Genomic DNA, 14,503 nt, shown 5'->3' on the forward strand with positions numbered 1-14,503 from the left:
TCCCTTTAGACCCAAATCCTAGAGGAGAAGTTGGCACCAGGCCCTAAGTAGCTGAGCTGTTCTGCTCTAGGAGCATCGGTATGTGCCTTACGATGTATTTATTCTCATTTACCATGAGGTAAGGGTGTGTATGAACTGTAACAAAGGTTGCCGACATTTTGCGTGTTTACAGCTTACCTCATGGTGATTTTAAAATATATGGGTAGCTTATATTTTGCGTTTTTGAAAGGACATTCAAGATCTCATTCTGCAATCTCGCCAGAACTGACAAAAAAATAATTACACTATGAGAGTGTAAGAGTTGTAGTGCGTGGTAGAGGGAAAAATGGAATGGGAAGATTTGAGGAATCGTTTTTATTGAACCCTTATCATTTTTCATTTCTCCAAGGAATAAGGAGAAGGAAAAAATATGACAAATGTCCTATGTGTCAAAATGGGACTGCACATAAGTGTTAAGGTGGCTTGTCATAAACCAAAGAACTTGTTAAACCTTCAGGTGAGCAAGGGTCATTTAGAAGAGTTGATCTGAATTAGTTAACCTGGCTGTAGACACACCTAATTAATCTCATATTTGATTTAGCTGACTTACAAATACAATTTCAAGCTACAACTCAATCAGGGCAAAACAGAGGTTGAATAAAAACTTCTGCAGAGATGTAATTTATATGACCACATCCTTGCTTTTGACCCAGCAGAAAAATTTGTAAGGGTAATTGCAGAACTCCTGAGGAAAATTACTCAAGGATCTCCAGAGAGAAACAAATAGAAAGTTGATTTACTTCAGATCACATAATAAGGGGGCCTGAGATGAAGTCACTATGTGAAGCTGACTTCCAGATTGCATTACAAATGAGATAATAAATAAATGGAGGGATGGAAATTATTAGTGGGAGGCCTGCATGCTGGGGGTTTTTTTATTATTATTTCACTTATGAGTGGAGTTATATAGTTTTAAATCTCAGAGTTTAGAGAAAAACATTTTAAAATCTTTATTATAATATCTGAAGAAGCCAAAGTAAAGCAAAAAGTATGCCTTCCAGCAAAACTAGCCATGGTGTCATAAAGAGTTCAATCTTCTGTTTTGGTGTCCTCTGTTTCCATCACATAACCTCTGTACACACAACCTGCCCGTACAACTTTCCCAACCGCGCCTTAGCTTTTACCTTCCTCCCACCCAGAATTACGGGTTATCACCACTGCCATCCAAAGTGGGCAGTGACAGCCATGCTTTTCTTTTTTAGGGTTAAGCTTTCTGGCCACCTGAGAACATACAACGCTTCTAGCTTCTTCATGTGTGCCCCAGGAGGTGGGCACCAGGTGCCCCGGAGGTACTCGGCAGCGGCTGAAGGATGGCACAGCACAGCCCTGTGCCGAGTGCCCGGAGCGCAGTCTCCTGCATCAGTGGAGTTTGTTGGCTGCAACATCTTAGAAGAGCCAGGCCTTTTGCAGTCGCATGCTCGTGGGAGTGCAGATGTTTTCTAAAATGCTGACTTTTCACTGTCAAAAATTGTTCAGGTCAACAAAATCTGGCTGAGAATTCATGAAAAGTCAGCAGAACTTTCCCTTGCATATCCATGTGTCCCCTTTCTCAGTAAATCCAGAGACCCAGTATATATAGCTTAAACAGCCCCAAAACTGAAAAAAACCCCACACTTATTTGTTCTTTGAAATGTAAGGAACAGTTTATTTCTGTTGGTAACATCCACGGCCCTTGTATAAATGAGTGTCATCTTAGAGCAGATGTTCTTGCATTCAGTTGAGTATTCCCTGTGTTTGTTGTGAATGCCTTATTTCAGAGTTAATAGCACACCTGCTTGCAGCTGGAGCGAAATTAGGTGTCACAATGTTCGGACGTTGCACTTTCCTATCTTACTACCCAGAGAGATTGCAAAAGCATTCTGACACTGCTGCATTATAGCGTCACCCACAGCAAAGATCTGTTATTATATGGACTCACTTACTTTCACATTCCCAGGGGTGAGATGATTTTCCAAGGACTGAACTGTGTTGGATGAACACTGCAATTTTTATGAAATCACTTGTCCTGTGTCTGCCTGAATCTAAGTCAGTGTTGTCAGCCCAAGACAATCAAAAGACAAAGCCTAACTGTAATCTCTTCTGATGATACCACATTTACTGTGTCTCACCCTATTTAGTACGTCCTGATTGCATTCCCAATAGTTGTAGCTACCAAATTATCTCTACTCAGAGTATTTACAGGCCATGTATTAGGAAATGAATTCTCAGTATATCCTTTGTTTCCATGGTAGCTACAAGAAAAAGGTCTGATTAAACTCATAAGAGACTTTCGTGCTTTCAACTACTAGTTTCCTGTAAGGCAGCAGCTGCCAACCTTTCCTCTGTATAATTACTTAGCATACTATTGCTATACTTAGCATTACCTTATCTAGGATTTTCAGCCAAAATTCACCTTTGATAGTGCTGTTTTCCCATAGTACCAGTTGCCTCCTTAGAAGCTGAAAGGGTTCAGCTGTTACACTGTGTGTTGATGGAGCAGTGACTGCTCTCGCTCCTGTGTCCTCCTGCAAGCCGCCTCTCTGCCTGTTCTTCCAGCTCTTTTCCTTGATGCCGCCCCATTTGCTGACTTCTCTGAGACAGAGATTTATTTGTAGTTTTGCTTATTTGTTGAATGTCTGACTTCAGAGCTGATCCTTTACCGCAATATAAATAAGACCTAAGTATATATTATATGTACATAAATAACCTCTTTTTAAAAATCCTTTGGCATTCTCGACTCGTTAAAGCAGAGCATCAACCTTCTTGATCTTAATAATTTGCCATTCTGCAAGCAAGTCAGTTGCATTTATGGACTATCCCACAAAAAGCAAGGATGCTAAACCTTCTCAGAATCCTTGGGCCTGTCCTGCTCCCAGCTGTATCGTCATGTTACTGGGAATTGGCTACTAAAGCAAAGGAAGAAAGATTGCTTCCAAAGCCTAAATCAAAAAAAGACAAGAATAGCTCAGGGGAGAGGAATTACATGAGACAAAAGGAATAAACAGATGAAATGGATGCATTCAGATCACATCTAGGTAAGTCTCCGAGCAGTTTTATTCTTCCAGGGGTCAATCAGTCCCCTGAAAAGAGGGATGGAAGTACCATTACTTCAGAACTAGAAAACCAGGCTGCAGAAGATGATAAGGACTCCGTTAGATAATTCTGCATCTGTACAACAAAAATTAGGCAACAGCCTGTTTTTCCATATTTGTGTTTCTTAAACAGCTGGTGATTGGGGTATCAAGGCTGTATAATTACTGGGAAACTGAAAATGTGAGTAAAACCAACAGAAGGAATATATTTTATCAGAAACAGGTAGAAACAGACTTCTGCTATCCTGATTCTAGCAATGCATGACTCCTGTCTACAGCAGTCTTAATTTCTTGTCTTAAAAAGGAACAGGGCTGTGTGATAAATTAGATACAAGATAACTACTTGACACAAAACTGCAAGACCTGATTTAAGTACAAAAGAAGTCACTGTTTTTCTTTTGTATACTGCAGCATTTTATGAAAGGAGTGTGAAGAACAGTTTTATAATGTGGGAAATTTTAATGTAGCTGGTGCTTTCCTGGGAGGAGCACCCTGTTTCATGATCCATGCAGAACTAACACCCAGATCCCTGATCCTTAAAGAGGTATCATTTTACTTACAATATGTTGAGTGTTTGACATGCCTATGGAGCAAATGCCGCTAATGCTGAATAAAGGGAGCCACTGAGGCATGTTAAACTTATATAGGAAAAAAAAATTAACAACCCCTCCACACTGAGAAAGAAGGCAACTGTAATTTTTGAATATGTTTTTGTTTTTTAAAAAGTAAGAGCTGAACAAAAAGGAGCAAACTCATGCTGCTAAAAGCTGCAGAAGTCTGTGGGAGGACTAGGAATATGCAGCATATTTCAAATGTCTCCGTTACAGTTCAGAGCTTTCCAGGACACTCTATCTGGCCCAAGTAAGGAACGGGGCATCCCTGTTCATGGGGTATAAGGGGAAGGGCGCATCAGGGTTATGCGCCATGCCAAATGAGGATGCACACTTCAGAAGAGTGCTCTTCTGGCAGCTGTAGAGAAACACGAGATACTGCAGCGTGGCTCCATATGTGGACCAGGAAATGGGTGACCTTGTTCATCACACAGTTGCTTTCTTGCTTCAGGAAAGGAAGGCTGATTTGCTCGTGGAGTTCATCGGAGCCTAGAAGGATCATACGTACTGTCTCCCCCAAAGTAATGGGCTAGGAGAGGACAGCTTGTCATAGAGCAAAGTCGCCACTTTTTCTAAGTACACGTGTTTGTGCAAGGAGGAGAGAAAGTATGTTCTCCAGAAAAGACTTCAGTAAAAGTTCAGAAGACTTTTCTTATCCCAGAACCAGTACAAACCAGACTAAAATTCCTGGCCAGCCTCTCTTTCTGTGTGCCAACCCAACTTCTGACTGGATAAAAAACTGTTGTGTCCCCCTGTGAAAAGAGGATTAGGTTCCAGGTCTTCAACAGCATAGGGAATAAATGGTCAAAGAACACTGTGAACAAGGAGTCAACAGTGTGAGCAACCTGTAATTAGCAGTGTTTGCTTCTGTATTTCTGAGCATTATTATTTAACCGTTGAACACTGCGCACCTATCGGCAGTTAATAACAGTTCTCCCCCAAACAACCTCTGTCACCCAGTTTTTCATCTTGAGAGTAGGTTGCTCCCTCACATGTCACCACGTGTTTAAAAAGCAGTCTCTGAGCAGGGGCTCATCCCTCTGGCTGGGCTGTGTACTGATCACCATCTCCTGTCTCTTGCCGGTTTGTTGTGCCAGGGGAGATCACATCGAAGCAGCATGCCAGCGCAGGTAGGACATCACTTTGTTCCACAGAAACAGAGAGGTGGGCTCGTCGTCTTTTCCATGGACAATCAAATGCACCAGTGTTGATCATACAGCCATTGGATCACACTGAGAGATAAAGAGGGGAAAGACGCTGGAGAACATGGTGTCCGTATCGAGTTGGTGCTGTGTAGTAACGTCTGTTAGTGGGTTGGGTTTTTTTCCTAAGCCTTTTCAGTTAAACAAGGAGCACAACAGTGTGCCAAGTTATGAGATAAACCAGATGAAAAGAGGGACTGCGCTAAGCAGAGCCCCTCCTGGGAAAGCTGGGCAATTTGTCCTGCTGATGGAATGAGTGATTTACCTCTGTTTGCAATGGATGAGAGTTTCGGATTATGGAGTGCAATGGCCAAACCCATGGGCCATCACTCGGGGAGTCTGAGCTTATGTACCATCATTCTCTATGCCAGTTTTAATTTCTCTACCCTTTGTTTTGAGGCCTCATCTCTTGTTTAATACATTGTTAAATCTTTGAAGGGAAACCACCTTTCTATCATGTGCTTTTTTTTTTTTTAAGTTCCAGATTTTTGTATTTTACTTACTGGCTTTGCTCCCAGAAGTATGCTCGCCCTCTCTATCCTGTCATAGAAGGTAAAGGGAGAGAATAAACAAATAAAAATTCTGGAATGCAACAGACAAAAGACTGGGAACAGAGCTGTTTTGTCTGAAGTGTGCTAAGTATTATCAGGCAGCCTGTAAGAAATATGTGTCAGGTTGATTACTGAACGCCGGGTTGATTGCAGTAGCACAAGCTGAGCGATTAGCTTTCCCAAGCATTTGCTTTATTCTTCCCCATTTATGGATTCCTTGAGTACAAACTCATAAATTGGATTCAACGAACAGTTGGCCAACCTAAAACAGTGGACAACAGCAGGTAAGGAACTGCACATTGGTTCCTGCTACCAATATAATAAAATATCATCACTCTATCCCCTAGATTTTCCATTGAGACTTTTGTGGAAAAGCCAGGTGGGAAGAGTATAAAGGTTTTGTTACCTATAGGCGTACTTTGAAGGGTCAGGACCTGCAGTGGTTTTATCAGCTGTAACAGGGTAGTTAGGATGTCACAGACTCCTACATGAAAGAATATTTCGCCTAAAAGTATATTCTTTCCACTTAGACCTGGGACTTTTTCAGAAGGCTTGAGTGCAACTACATCAAGGTATATCTGTGTTTGAAACTCTATCAGAAGTTTATAGTAGGTGGGAAATTGTAGCGTGCCACACGGTGAGGAAAGAGAGGACACATCGGGGGTTTGTGGCTTTTTTTTTTTTTTAATGATAGCTCCTGTGTGGCATTTCTGGACAAAATCTTCATACTTGAACAGGTTTTCTCAGGAAAATTTAACAAGAAATCTGTATTTTAAAGCAGTGCTCAATCACAATATGATGAATTCAGTTAGCCTGAGTGTGCCAGGGTAGATTGAGAAGACAGTTCAGACACTTTTGTCAGACCTGCAAGACAAGGGGCATCACCCTGCCAGAGACAGTTTGAAATTCTAATGTGGTGTTCTAAACTGATGCTCTGTGTGATATGTGGAGAATACAAATAGGATTCAGGGGGATAAGCAGTTTTCTGTCCTGAGGGAACCTGGATATGTCTTCTTACCCTCATTATACTTTGTCCCAGTGTGTATCACAAATGTGGTTTCCTTCCTTTAGTGAACAAGGAGCTTCCAGTTACTGTTGTATAAATTCCTATTACAAGTCTCCTTGCATTTTTTCAGTAGCTGCTAGGGACAGATTGTGGGCAAGCAGTGGGAGAGAATGGGTCACATACATTCTGATGGGCTCCATAGCCCATCTTTCACCAAGATAAAGGCAAAGAGCTGCCATGCTCTTGCTCACATTGATGAGACGCAAATCACCAGTCACCTTTTGGTGAGGAATGGATGTTTCAGTGTGGGTTTGAATCCATACTTCATAAAAGTAGGAAAAGAGGTTCTTAGTTCTGTTTTGGTTAACATTCCTTATGATACATCAGCAAAGTTCACTTGTAGAACGGAAAAGCAAAGCTAGACCCTAGAGGAAAGCAAAGGATGTGTAGGGCAAGTGCATACCTGAAGCTGATATTTGGTGGGAACAAACCTACTTACTGTTTCTACCTTGCTGTGGTGACAGGATAGGTGGTGTTGTCTAGTGCAATTCGTAAATACCCATCTGGCTTTCCCTCATCTCTCCAGATTTTTCAATATACTTTGGGACTTAGCCTCTAGGTATGAATGGCTTGAATGCTGTTCATTCAAAGCTTAGCAAGTCCAACTCTGTACAAGACATTCAAAATAGGTTGAAGAGCATCTTCAGAAACCATCAATAGGCTTTCATTCAAAAAGAAGACCATACAAACTACATTGGCTATTATTCATTCTTTACCTCATCATTAGCCTGTTTTGCTATGCTTAGAGACACTTGGTTTAGCCAAGAGTTTTATTCCTGGGAGAGAACATTGTAAAAAGATTTTTTATCCAAGCTTAACTGTTTTTGCTGCCTTCCCCACCCCACCACCACCCCCCAAAGAAAAAAAAAAAAAAAAAAAGCCTATAAGCTCTTGCTCATAGTCCCAGGACCATCTCTGGACTGTCTGTCCTCAGCCTTTTCCAGATATGTGTCCTGGGTTTTTTGGTAGCCTCCATACTCTGAGTAATGCCTTCAGAATAGTTGACCTTGCAGGCTGGGCTGGAAGCAGGTGTGCATGTTCCTTCTCCCCAGTCGGCTTCCCTATGTTTTTTCAGTTTCTTATCTTTTCCATTGTTTTTGCTTTCCTGTGGGGTTTTGTTGTGTTGGTTTTTTTTAGGAATCTATGGTTTGGTTTATTCCACAGTAACCCATTAGAAATAAACATATCAGGAATGTGCTTTATTAAGAAAACAATTCAATTCCTGGACTCCTGTGGTCTCATTTGAAAATCAAAACCCTGCAGAGTGGTTTGTTGTTTTTTTTTTTTAAACTGATGAGTTTACCTTCTTACATCAAAAAAGCACCAAAAAGAAATCAAAGAATTCACAAGTTATGATTCAGTGTCCAGCTGTCACTAAGCATTTTAATAATGATTTTCTGTCAGCTGTCCTCCTTTAAAAAACTTCGGAAGAATTTGAGTTACAGCTCATCTCCCTCCTGACACTTAGGGTAAAAACCACGCCTAAGTACAGTAATATACGTACAGTTCCTCCTTTCTTGATCAGCAAAAATTATGCTCTTCCCAAAATTGCTGTAGAGTTTGGGATTTGTTTTTAAAGGGAAAACTCATTTTTTACTGATTGATATCTAATTGCTATCCTTTGAAGGAAAACCAAGAATTTACCCTGTTGGATAAGAAACACAAACTATTAGTGAGCATGTTCGGTCCTGTATACATTATTGGCATTGGTGTGGAGTGAGCAGGTAGGAATTTATCTTGGGGACATACTGTTAGAACTTAGATTATTTTCTTAGGCTGATGATTCTTTTTACATAAACTTTTCATCAGGTTTTAATTATAAGAAAGACCTTAACTCTTCTACTTTAAAATAGTGGCTTGACAGGAGAGAAATTGCTTTCTGGTTAGCATCGCAGTTTGCCTCCATTGTGGTCGATCAACCACACGGCTCTTTTGAGTATGCTTTTCCAGCTTTGCTGTTTGCTTTTCTTACTTTGCTTTCACCGACGTGCAAATCCTCTTCATGATTTAAAACAAAGCAAAAAAACAACTCGGAGGAACAGCTGATAACATTCTTTTTCTTAGACTTACTCTTCCCTGCAGTCTTTCCACTAAAAGGTGTTTAAACCTTGGCAGAAGATAGGGAACACCATTATGAAAAATGAGACATTGCAGCTTATCAGCAGAGTGTATCATCTAATGCTTCTAGTCATCCTTCCCAGTTGTTACTTACAAGTTGTTTATGCTGATGTGATCCGACCAACACATCTTTAAATAAAGATACGTATACTCTTCTCTTTCCTGTTACTTTTGTTGGGGAACATTGCCCATTCAGAGCTGCCACCACATTGACACAGGAGTAGGAAACAGGCTACGTACTGCCGACGCAGCCTGCAAGGGTGGTCTTCAAACAGTTTCAGCAGCAGTAGAAGTGGGATCACTCTGGATTAAACCTGCTTCACTCTGCTCCTACTTTACAAACGGGAAAAGCTAAATCATGCACACAACTAGCTGCAGTTTCTACAGCTGACTAGCAGTGACTGGTTAAAAGGCAACATCTAATGTGCTTCCAGTTGTGTACCAGATGGTCAATATGTGGCAGCTTCTTTAACCACAAGTGACTTTTGTTGCCTGCCATGAGTTTTGCATACAGTCTCCTCATGTGCGTCTTGTCCCAAAGCCATAGAAATATGCAGACAAACAGTGCAAGATGGTAAACTAAAGGCAGTCTTACTTCAATGTGTAGTTATGGTAGTAATTAAATAATTTGCACAAAACAAAGTCCTTATCAAAACATGTCACTGGCATCTTTTAGACATGATAAATGGCCTTTTCCAAACTTTGGGAGGCAGACAAATTTTATATATATATAGAGAGAGAGAGAGAGAGAGAAGCTCTTCACTGGGGATGGGGATGTCCCCACAGCGACAGGATTTGTTGGATGCTTTGGAGTGGGCTGGTGTGAGCTGTGTAGCACCAGGCCAGTGCTCAGGGTGCTTTTACTTCTCATTCCACCCTAGGCCAACCCTACCTAATACTTATTTTTCTGTGAATGATGCCAAGTGACAGAGGCAGGAGGAGGATTTGGGAATGGGGGACCTGCTACCGTTTCTGTTGTGACATTTCACATACCTCTTACTACTTTGCAAGCAAATGTTCCTATTTGCTTAGTCTGTGTGACTTTAGTGTAAATTGGAAACCTCATTCACAGAAAAAATGGGAAATGTTAATGCACCACACTTCCACTGAAAACAGTAATGAATGGTTGCTGAAGTAACAGCTCTTGGTTAAACAGAGATTTGCTCTGGGGAAGCGGCGTTCCTGCTCCTCAAATAGTGCATCACTGTTCTGGAAATAGCATACAGCTCAAAGGGCTTGTTTGTTGGTACAGCACTTCTCACTATAGCTGTTTTTTCTACAATGAAGAGAGCTCATGCAGTTCCTCTGAGATGCTGTGCGTTCCTGGCCTTTCGTGGTTAAATATGTGTTGTCAGCCTAGCTGGCATACAACGTACCTGAATGCACAAACAAATGGCTCATTTCTGACTGAACGCTATCTTGAAATCTCTCTTTCCTTCTAGATGTCCACACAGAAGCGGTTCAGGCAGCCCTCGCTAAACATAAAGAAAGGAAAATGGCAGTCCCCATGCCCTCGAAACGACGTTCGTTGGTGGTGCAGACATCAATGGATGCCTATACACCTCCAGGTGAGCATCTCTGTGTAGTTTATGACAATGTTAGAAACAGTTCTTTATGCTGCTATGAGCTAAGAATCTGCCTGCGTAGGCAGAAATGGAAATGCCATTTGAGACACACTGAGCCTTGAGGTAAGTTTGAAGAGAAGGTGAACTGAACGGTTGGAAAGTCAGCCGGGGCACTTGGCATGATTGCTTTTGCCCTTGGTGGTATCTCAGGTTGCATTGGTCCTTCTGGTCTTATGAAGACCTAACTATGGCCAGCTTGTCTTCTTTTATTTGAGTCAAAGCTTTCAAGTTTCTGGTTTATTCCCTAACACTGTAATGTAACATTGTCTTTACAATTAGCCATGCCATTCCTTTTCAAAGTTATCTGCTCTTTTACCTACTAGACTGAAAATGCCCCACATCTCATGCATTTCCATTCTCACTGAATCCAGATGGGACTCCATTTCTCACTGAGGGGTGGACTTTCTACAATTGGGAAAGTGTATCACAGACTTTGTGGAATGAGCTTGGGAAAGTATTTTGGATATTCTGTACTATTAATGCACGGCTGGAGATCTTCAGAATATTCTCAAGCCACATTATAAAGGAAGACTCCTTTGCAATCTTATTTTTGTACAATACAGGAGCCATGGCCCTACAACAGGAAAGCTCTCTCAGTGCACGGTTAGCATTTGACTTCATGTCAGGGCTTTCAGTATTACAGGCTTTTCTTACTAAGTTTGTGTACCTTCGTTAGCTTTTCTTAATGACACTTATCTTTAAACCTGTAATATCAACATGCCTTATTTCTATTAAGAAATCCCCAAAGTACTGCACTTTAACAGGCTGTTTTTAATTACTAGATACTTCTTCTGGTTCAGAAGATGAAGGCTCCGTACAGGGCGACTCCCAGGGAACTCCCACCTCAAGTCAGGGGAGTATAAACATGGAACATTGGATCAGTCAAGCGATCCATGGCTCTACCACGTCAACCACTTCATCCTCCTCGACACAAAGTGGAGGCAGTGGTGCTGCACACAGACTAGCTGATGTTATGGCTCAAACGCATATAGGTTAGTATATGGATGTTTTGAGCATATCCAATTAACATGAATTTTGACTTTCACGTTCAGCTGTTATTACCTTATGAAATCTTACAGAAGTCTTTCACGTGCTTTTTCTTCTTTCCTTTTTTGTTTACCCATGTTATATGGAGAGATAGCCCTATGTTCTTATTTCAGGAAGGGAAGAAAAAAAGTAGCAATTTAGATTTAGAGGTAGACTTAGGTTGTGCCAAACAGGGTCTAGGTATTGGCTGCCGAATATCTTAAAACGTGCAGTTGCATGATTTCCATTATTTAGCACTAAAAAGGTCTCTGTAGAATCCATCATTAAGAAAAATCAGTGCATGCAGCATTAGGGGTTGCTTGCCTATGAGTTTCCCCAACTGCTGCACCACTTTAATTACATAGCTTGAGTGATTTTTGATAATTCTGTTAACAGTAGGTCCTCTTAAATGTATGTTTTTTCTGCCCTTAATTGAATCTAAAATACTTGGGCTGGGATATCTAGCTATTATAGTCCTTGGGAAGGACTATTATATACCTTCAGAGAAGGGAGCTGTTATTATTAGCTGTTTGTTTTTATCCTTTGGAAAGATCCTAGGAAGTCAGAGCTTTATTTCCATTAGGGCTAAGCTTCACAGACATTAATTATTTCTGAATATTGTGCCATTGACATTAGTCTTCATTAAAATGAGGCAGCTATTCGATTAGGCATGTGGAAAGCAAGGCTTGTTTTCCCTTCATTCTCCAGTAACTGTTTATCATACGAGGCATCTGCTTTGGGTGCATTCTCGCTGGGGCTGTGTATTTTGGGTTGTCTCACTGAAAATCTGTTGGAATCTATATTGGAACGGATAAAGCAACCTCACTACTTCACTACTGTTCTACTACACATACGAAATGCAGTTTTGCACGACTGTTCCTCAACTGATCATTCCTTTTCAAGTATATGTAGAAAGATACATGAAGCTTCTTAAATGTTCCTGATTTTATGTGCTGGAACAGTAGTCTGCATCCTTTTTTTTTTTTTTTTGAGTATAGCTTGATATAACACCTGTATTTTCAGATAAGTAGTCCGTTCACCATGGTCTGGAATTGCTGGATTGCAGTCAGGGGGAGGATTTGTATTGTATTCTTAAATTCATGCTAAATGAATAGCTTAGAACCTTGTTTTAGAAACACATACACTTCTGAACACATTAATCATTGCATTTGGTTATTTTCTGTGACTTCATCTTGAAATGCTAGAGGAAATTATAGCATAGAGAATTAAATTTATCCAAACTCTGAAAGGTTACATTACTCACACACCAAGTCTTAATGTGTCTTTAAATATAGCTTCTTTATAATGTGACATTTCAGTAATTTTAAATCTGGCACAGTAAGTCTCCTTTTGTAATCACTGAGTTTGCAGTAAATAATACAGCATTTATAGAACTAAATTAAGATGGCAGTATTCTGTAGAAGAGGAAGAATACTACTTGTTTTACTTGTTTTATTTTGCCTTGTTGACTAGAAAGATTTCTCCTCTGAAGGAAACAGTTAAGCTTATCTCAGCGTATTTGTTCTGACAATAAGATACTTTAAATTACATCTCTAGTTGGACAGTAGTTGTGATATAGTAGTGTAAAGGTCATTTGGATACAAAATATGAGTGATATCTGCTAACAGAGATTGTGATCTTAAGGTTACCATCAGTCATTGTTGCTAAAATAACTGGAAATGTAAGAGAAGCTGCATAGATGATAACTATAGGATGTATTTCTTCATGGGTGAGCTGTTTTCTGTTAGAATTTGAAATTAAATGGCTCTTTTGTGTTCTTTTTCAATCCAAGAAGGTGGATTTTGCATATAATTGTTTTCTAAGAGGTAATAAATTTCAAGTATTCCCACAGATAGCCTTGCTCTTTTAGAGGCAGTGTGCCAGTGATCATAGATGAATAATCCTCTTTGGTAGGGGAGAAGGCAAGGGAGAACAATAATCCTGTTCTCTGAACCTCTTCAGCTACTGGAAACAATTTGTTCTTGATCACAAAGAACATGTATTCCCATGGCTTGATGTTTGTTTGGTCCAGGAGTTGTTCTCCAGAGACCGATCGGCCTGCAAGAGAGAAATCATCTGTAAATATGTAAGGACGTATTGGCATGCTCTGAAGATACCAATTCTGATAAATACAAATTTAAGGGGCAACAAGAAAGACCTTTAATGATAACCAATAAACCCCCTCCATTCTGATATCCACTAGGATTTGACCTCCAGAGTGCATCACAGAATCAAAGGGAGATTTTTCCAATTTACTGTAATGCAGTTCTGGGAAGGGATTTGATAAAAGGCCTTGGCTATAATATAAGCAGAGTTCAGCTTTGTGGATCGTTTAGATAATTTGCATTAGCTATTATATGCTTTTTATGTTGTACTGTTAATTTAATTTGGCTGCTGCTGCTTTATTATGGCCAAAGTTCTAGTTTAGGATAGATATCCTTTAAATGTTTATTCTCAGCTTTAAGATGCTCCGGCATCTGTGCTTTCGTTTGTCTGTATTACATGTTTTGGACGTATATGTATATAAAAATCAAGGAGAGGAAGCACATCCCGAAGTTCATGTAATGAAAATCATATGGCACTTACCTATCATTGTAAGTTGATGTAAACATCTCACTACAAAATGTTGATCCTGTAGATGCATTTAATGTTTCTTTTATATGCTTCAAATATGTTTCTGTTTAAAAATCAAAGGCTTTTATCCACATTAAAGGCTACATAGATTTCTTATTAAGTAAATATAAAAACATGTGCCATAAAGCATGACTGAGAATTCTCAGACAACCTTAAAATTCTTGTCTTCTGAGGGGGAATATTAACTCCTAATACAGGGGACTAGTTTAAAATCCTGTCACCTGGACTTCAGTATGGCAGGAACCTAACTGATGGAAGAAGCTACAGCTCTGACTCTGGATTTCCCTCCCCTAACAATGAGAAGAGCCAGCTTGTTTGGGAGAAAAAGCTGCATTTTCTTCAAGTATAGTATTGCAGAAGTGCTTTTTGAGTTCCTGGAGACTTTTCAAATACATGGTGCTCGTGTGCTTCCAAGCTTCCACTGAAAATATTCCCCCACCTCTTGGCTCCTCCTCATACATGGGGGTCTGTCAATTGCACATGCTCTATCCCTATGTGAATGTGCTCTGCGTTGTTGGTTCTTTCTGATTTTCGTGAAATGGGTGAATTATCTCACTGCA

General features: G+C 40.2%; 1 protein-coding gene across 4 annotated transcripts in view; it reads left to right on the forward strand.

Annotated features, from left to right (window-relative positions):
• The window catches only part of DIP2C (disco interacting protein 2 homolog C), a 325,231-nt gene that overhangs the window by 195,930 nt on the left and 114,798 nt on the right, over positions 1–14,503 (forward strand). For all 4 annotated transcript variants that reach the window (XM_056336759.1, XM_056336760.1, XM_056336762.1 and 1 more), the window contains 2 exons: positions 10,101–10,226; positions 11,066–11,275. In XM_056336759.1, coding sequence (XP_056192734.1) covers positions 10,101–10,226; positions 11,066–11,275 — 336 coding nt within the window. The remainder of the gene's footprint in view (positions 1–10,100; positions 10,227–11,065; positions 11,276–14,503) is intronic.

This window comes from Falco biarmicus, chromosome 4 (genome assembly GCF_023638135.1).
Source record: "Falco biarmicus isolate bFalBia1 chromosome 4, bFalBia1.pri, whole genome shotgun sequence".
NCBI lineage: Eukaryota > Metazoa > Chordata > Aves > Falconiformes > Falconidae > Falco > Falco biarmicus.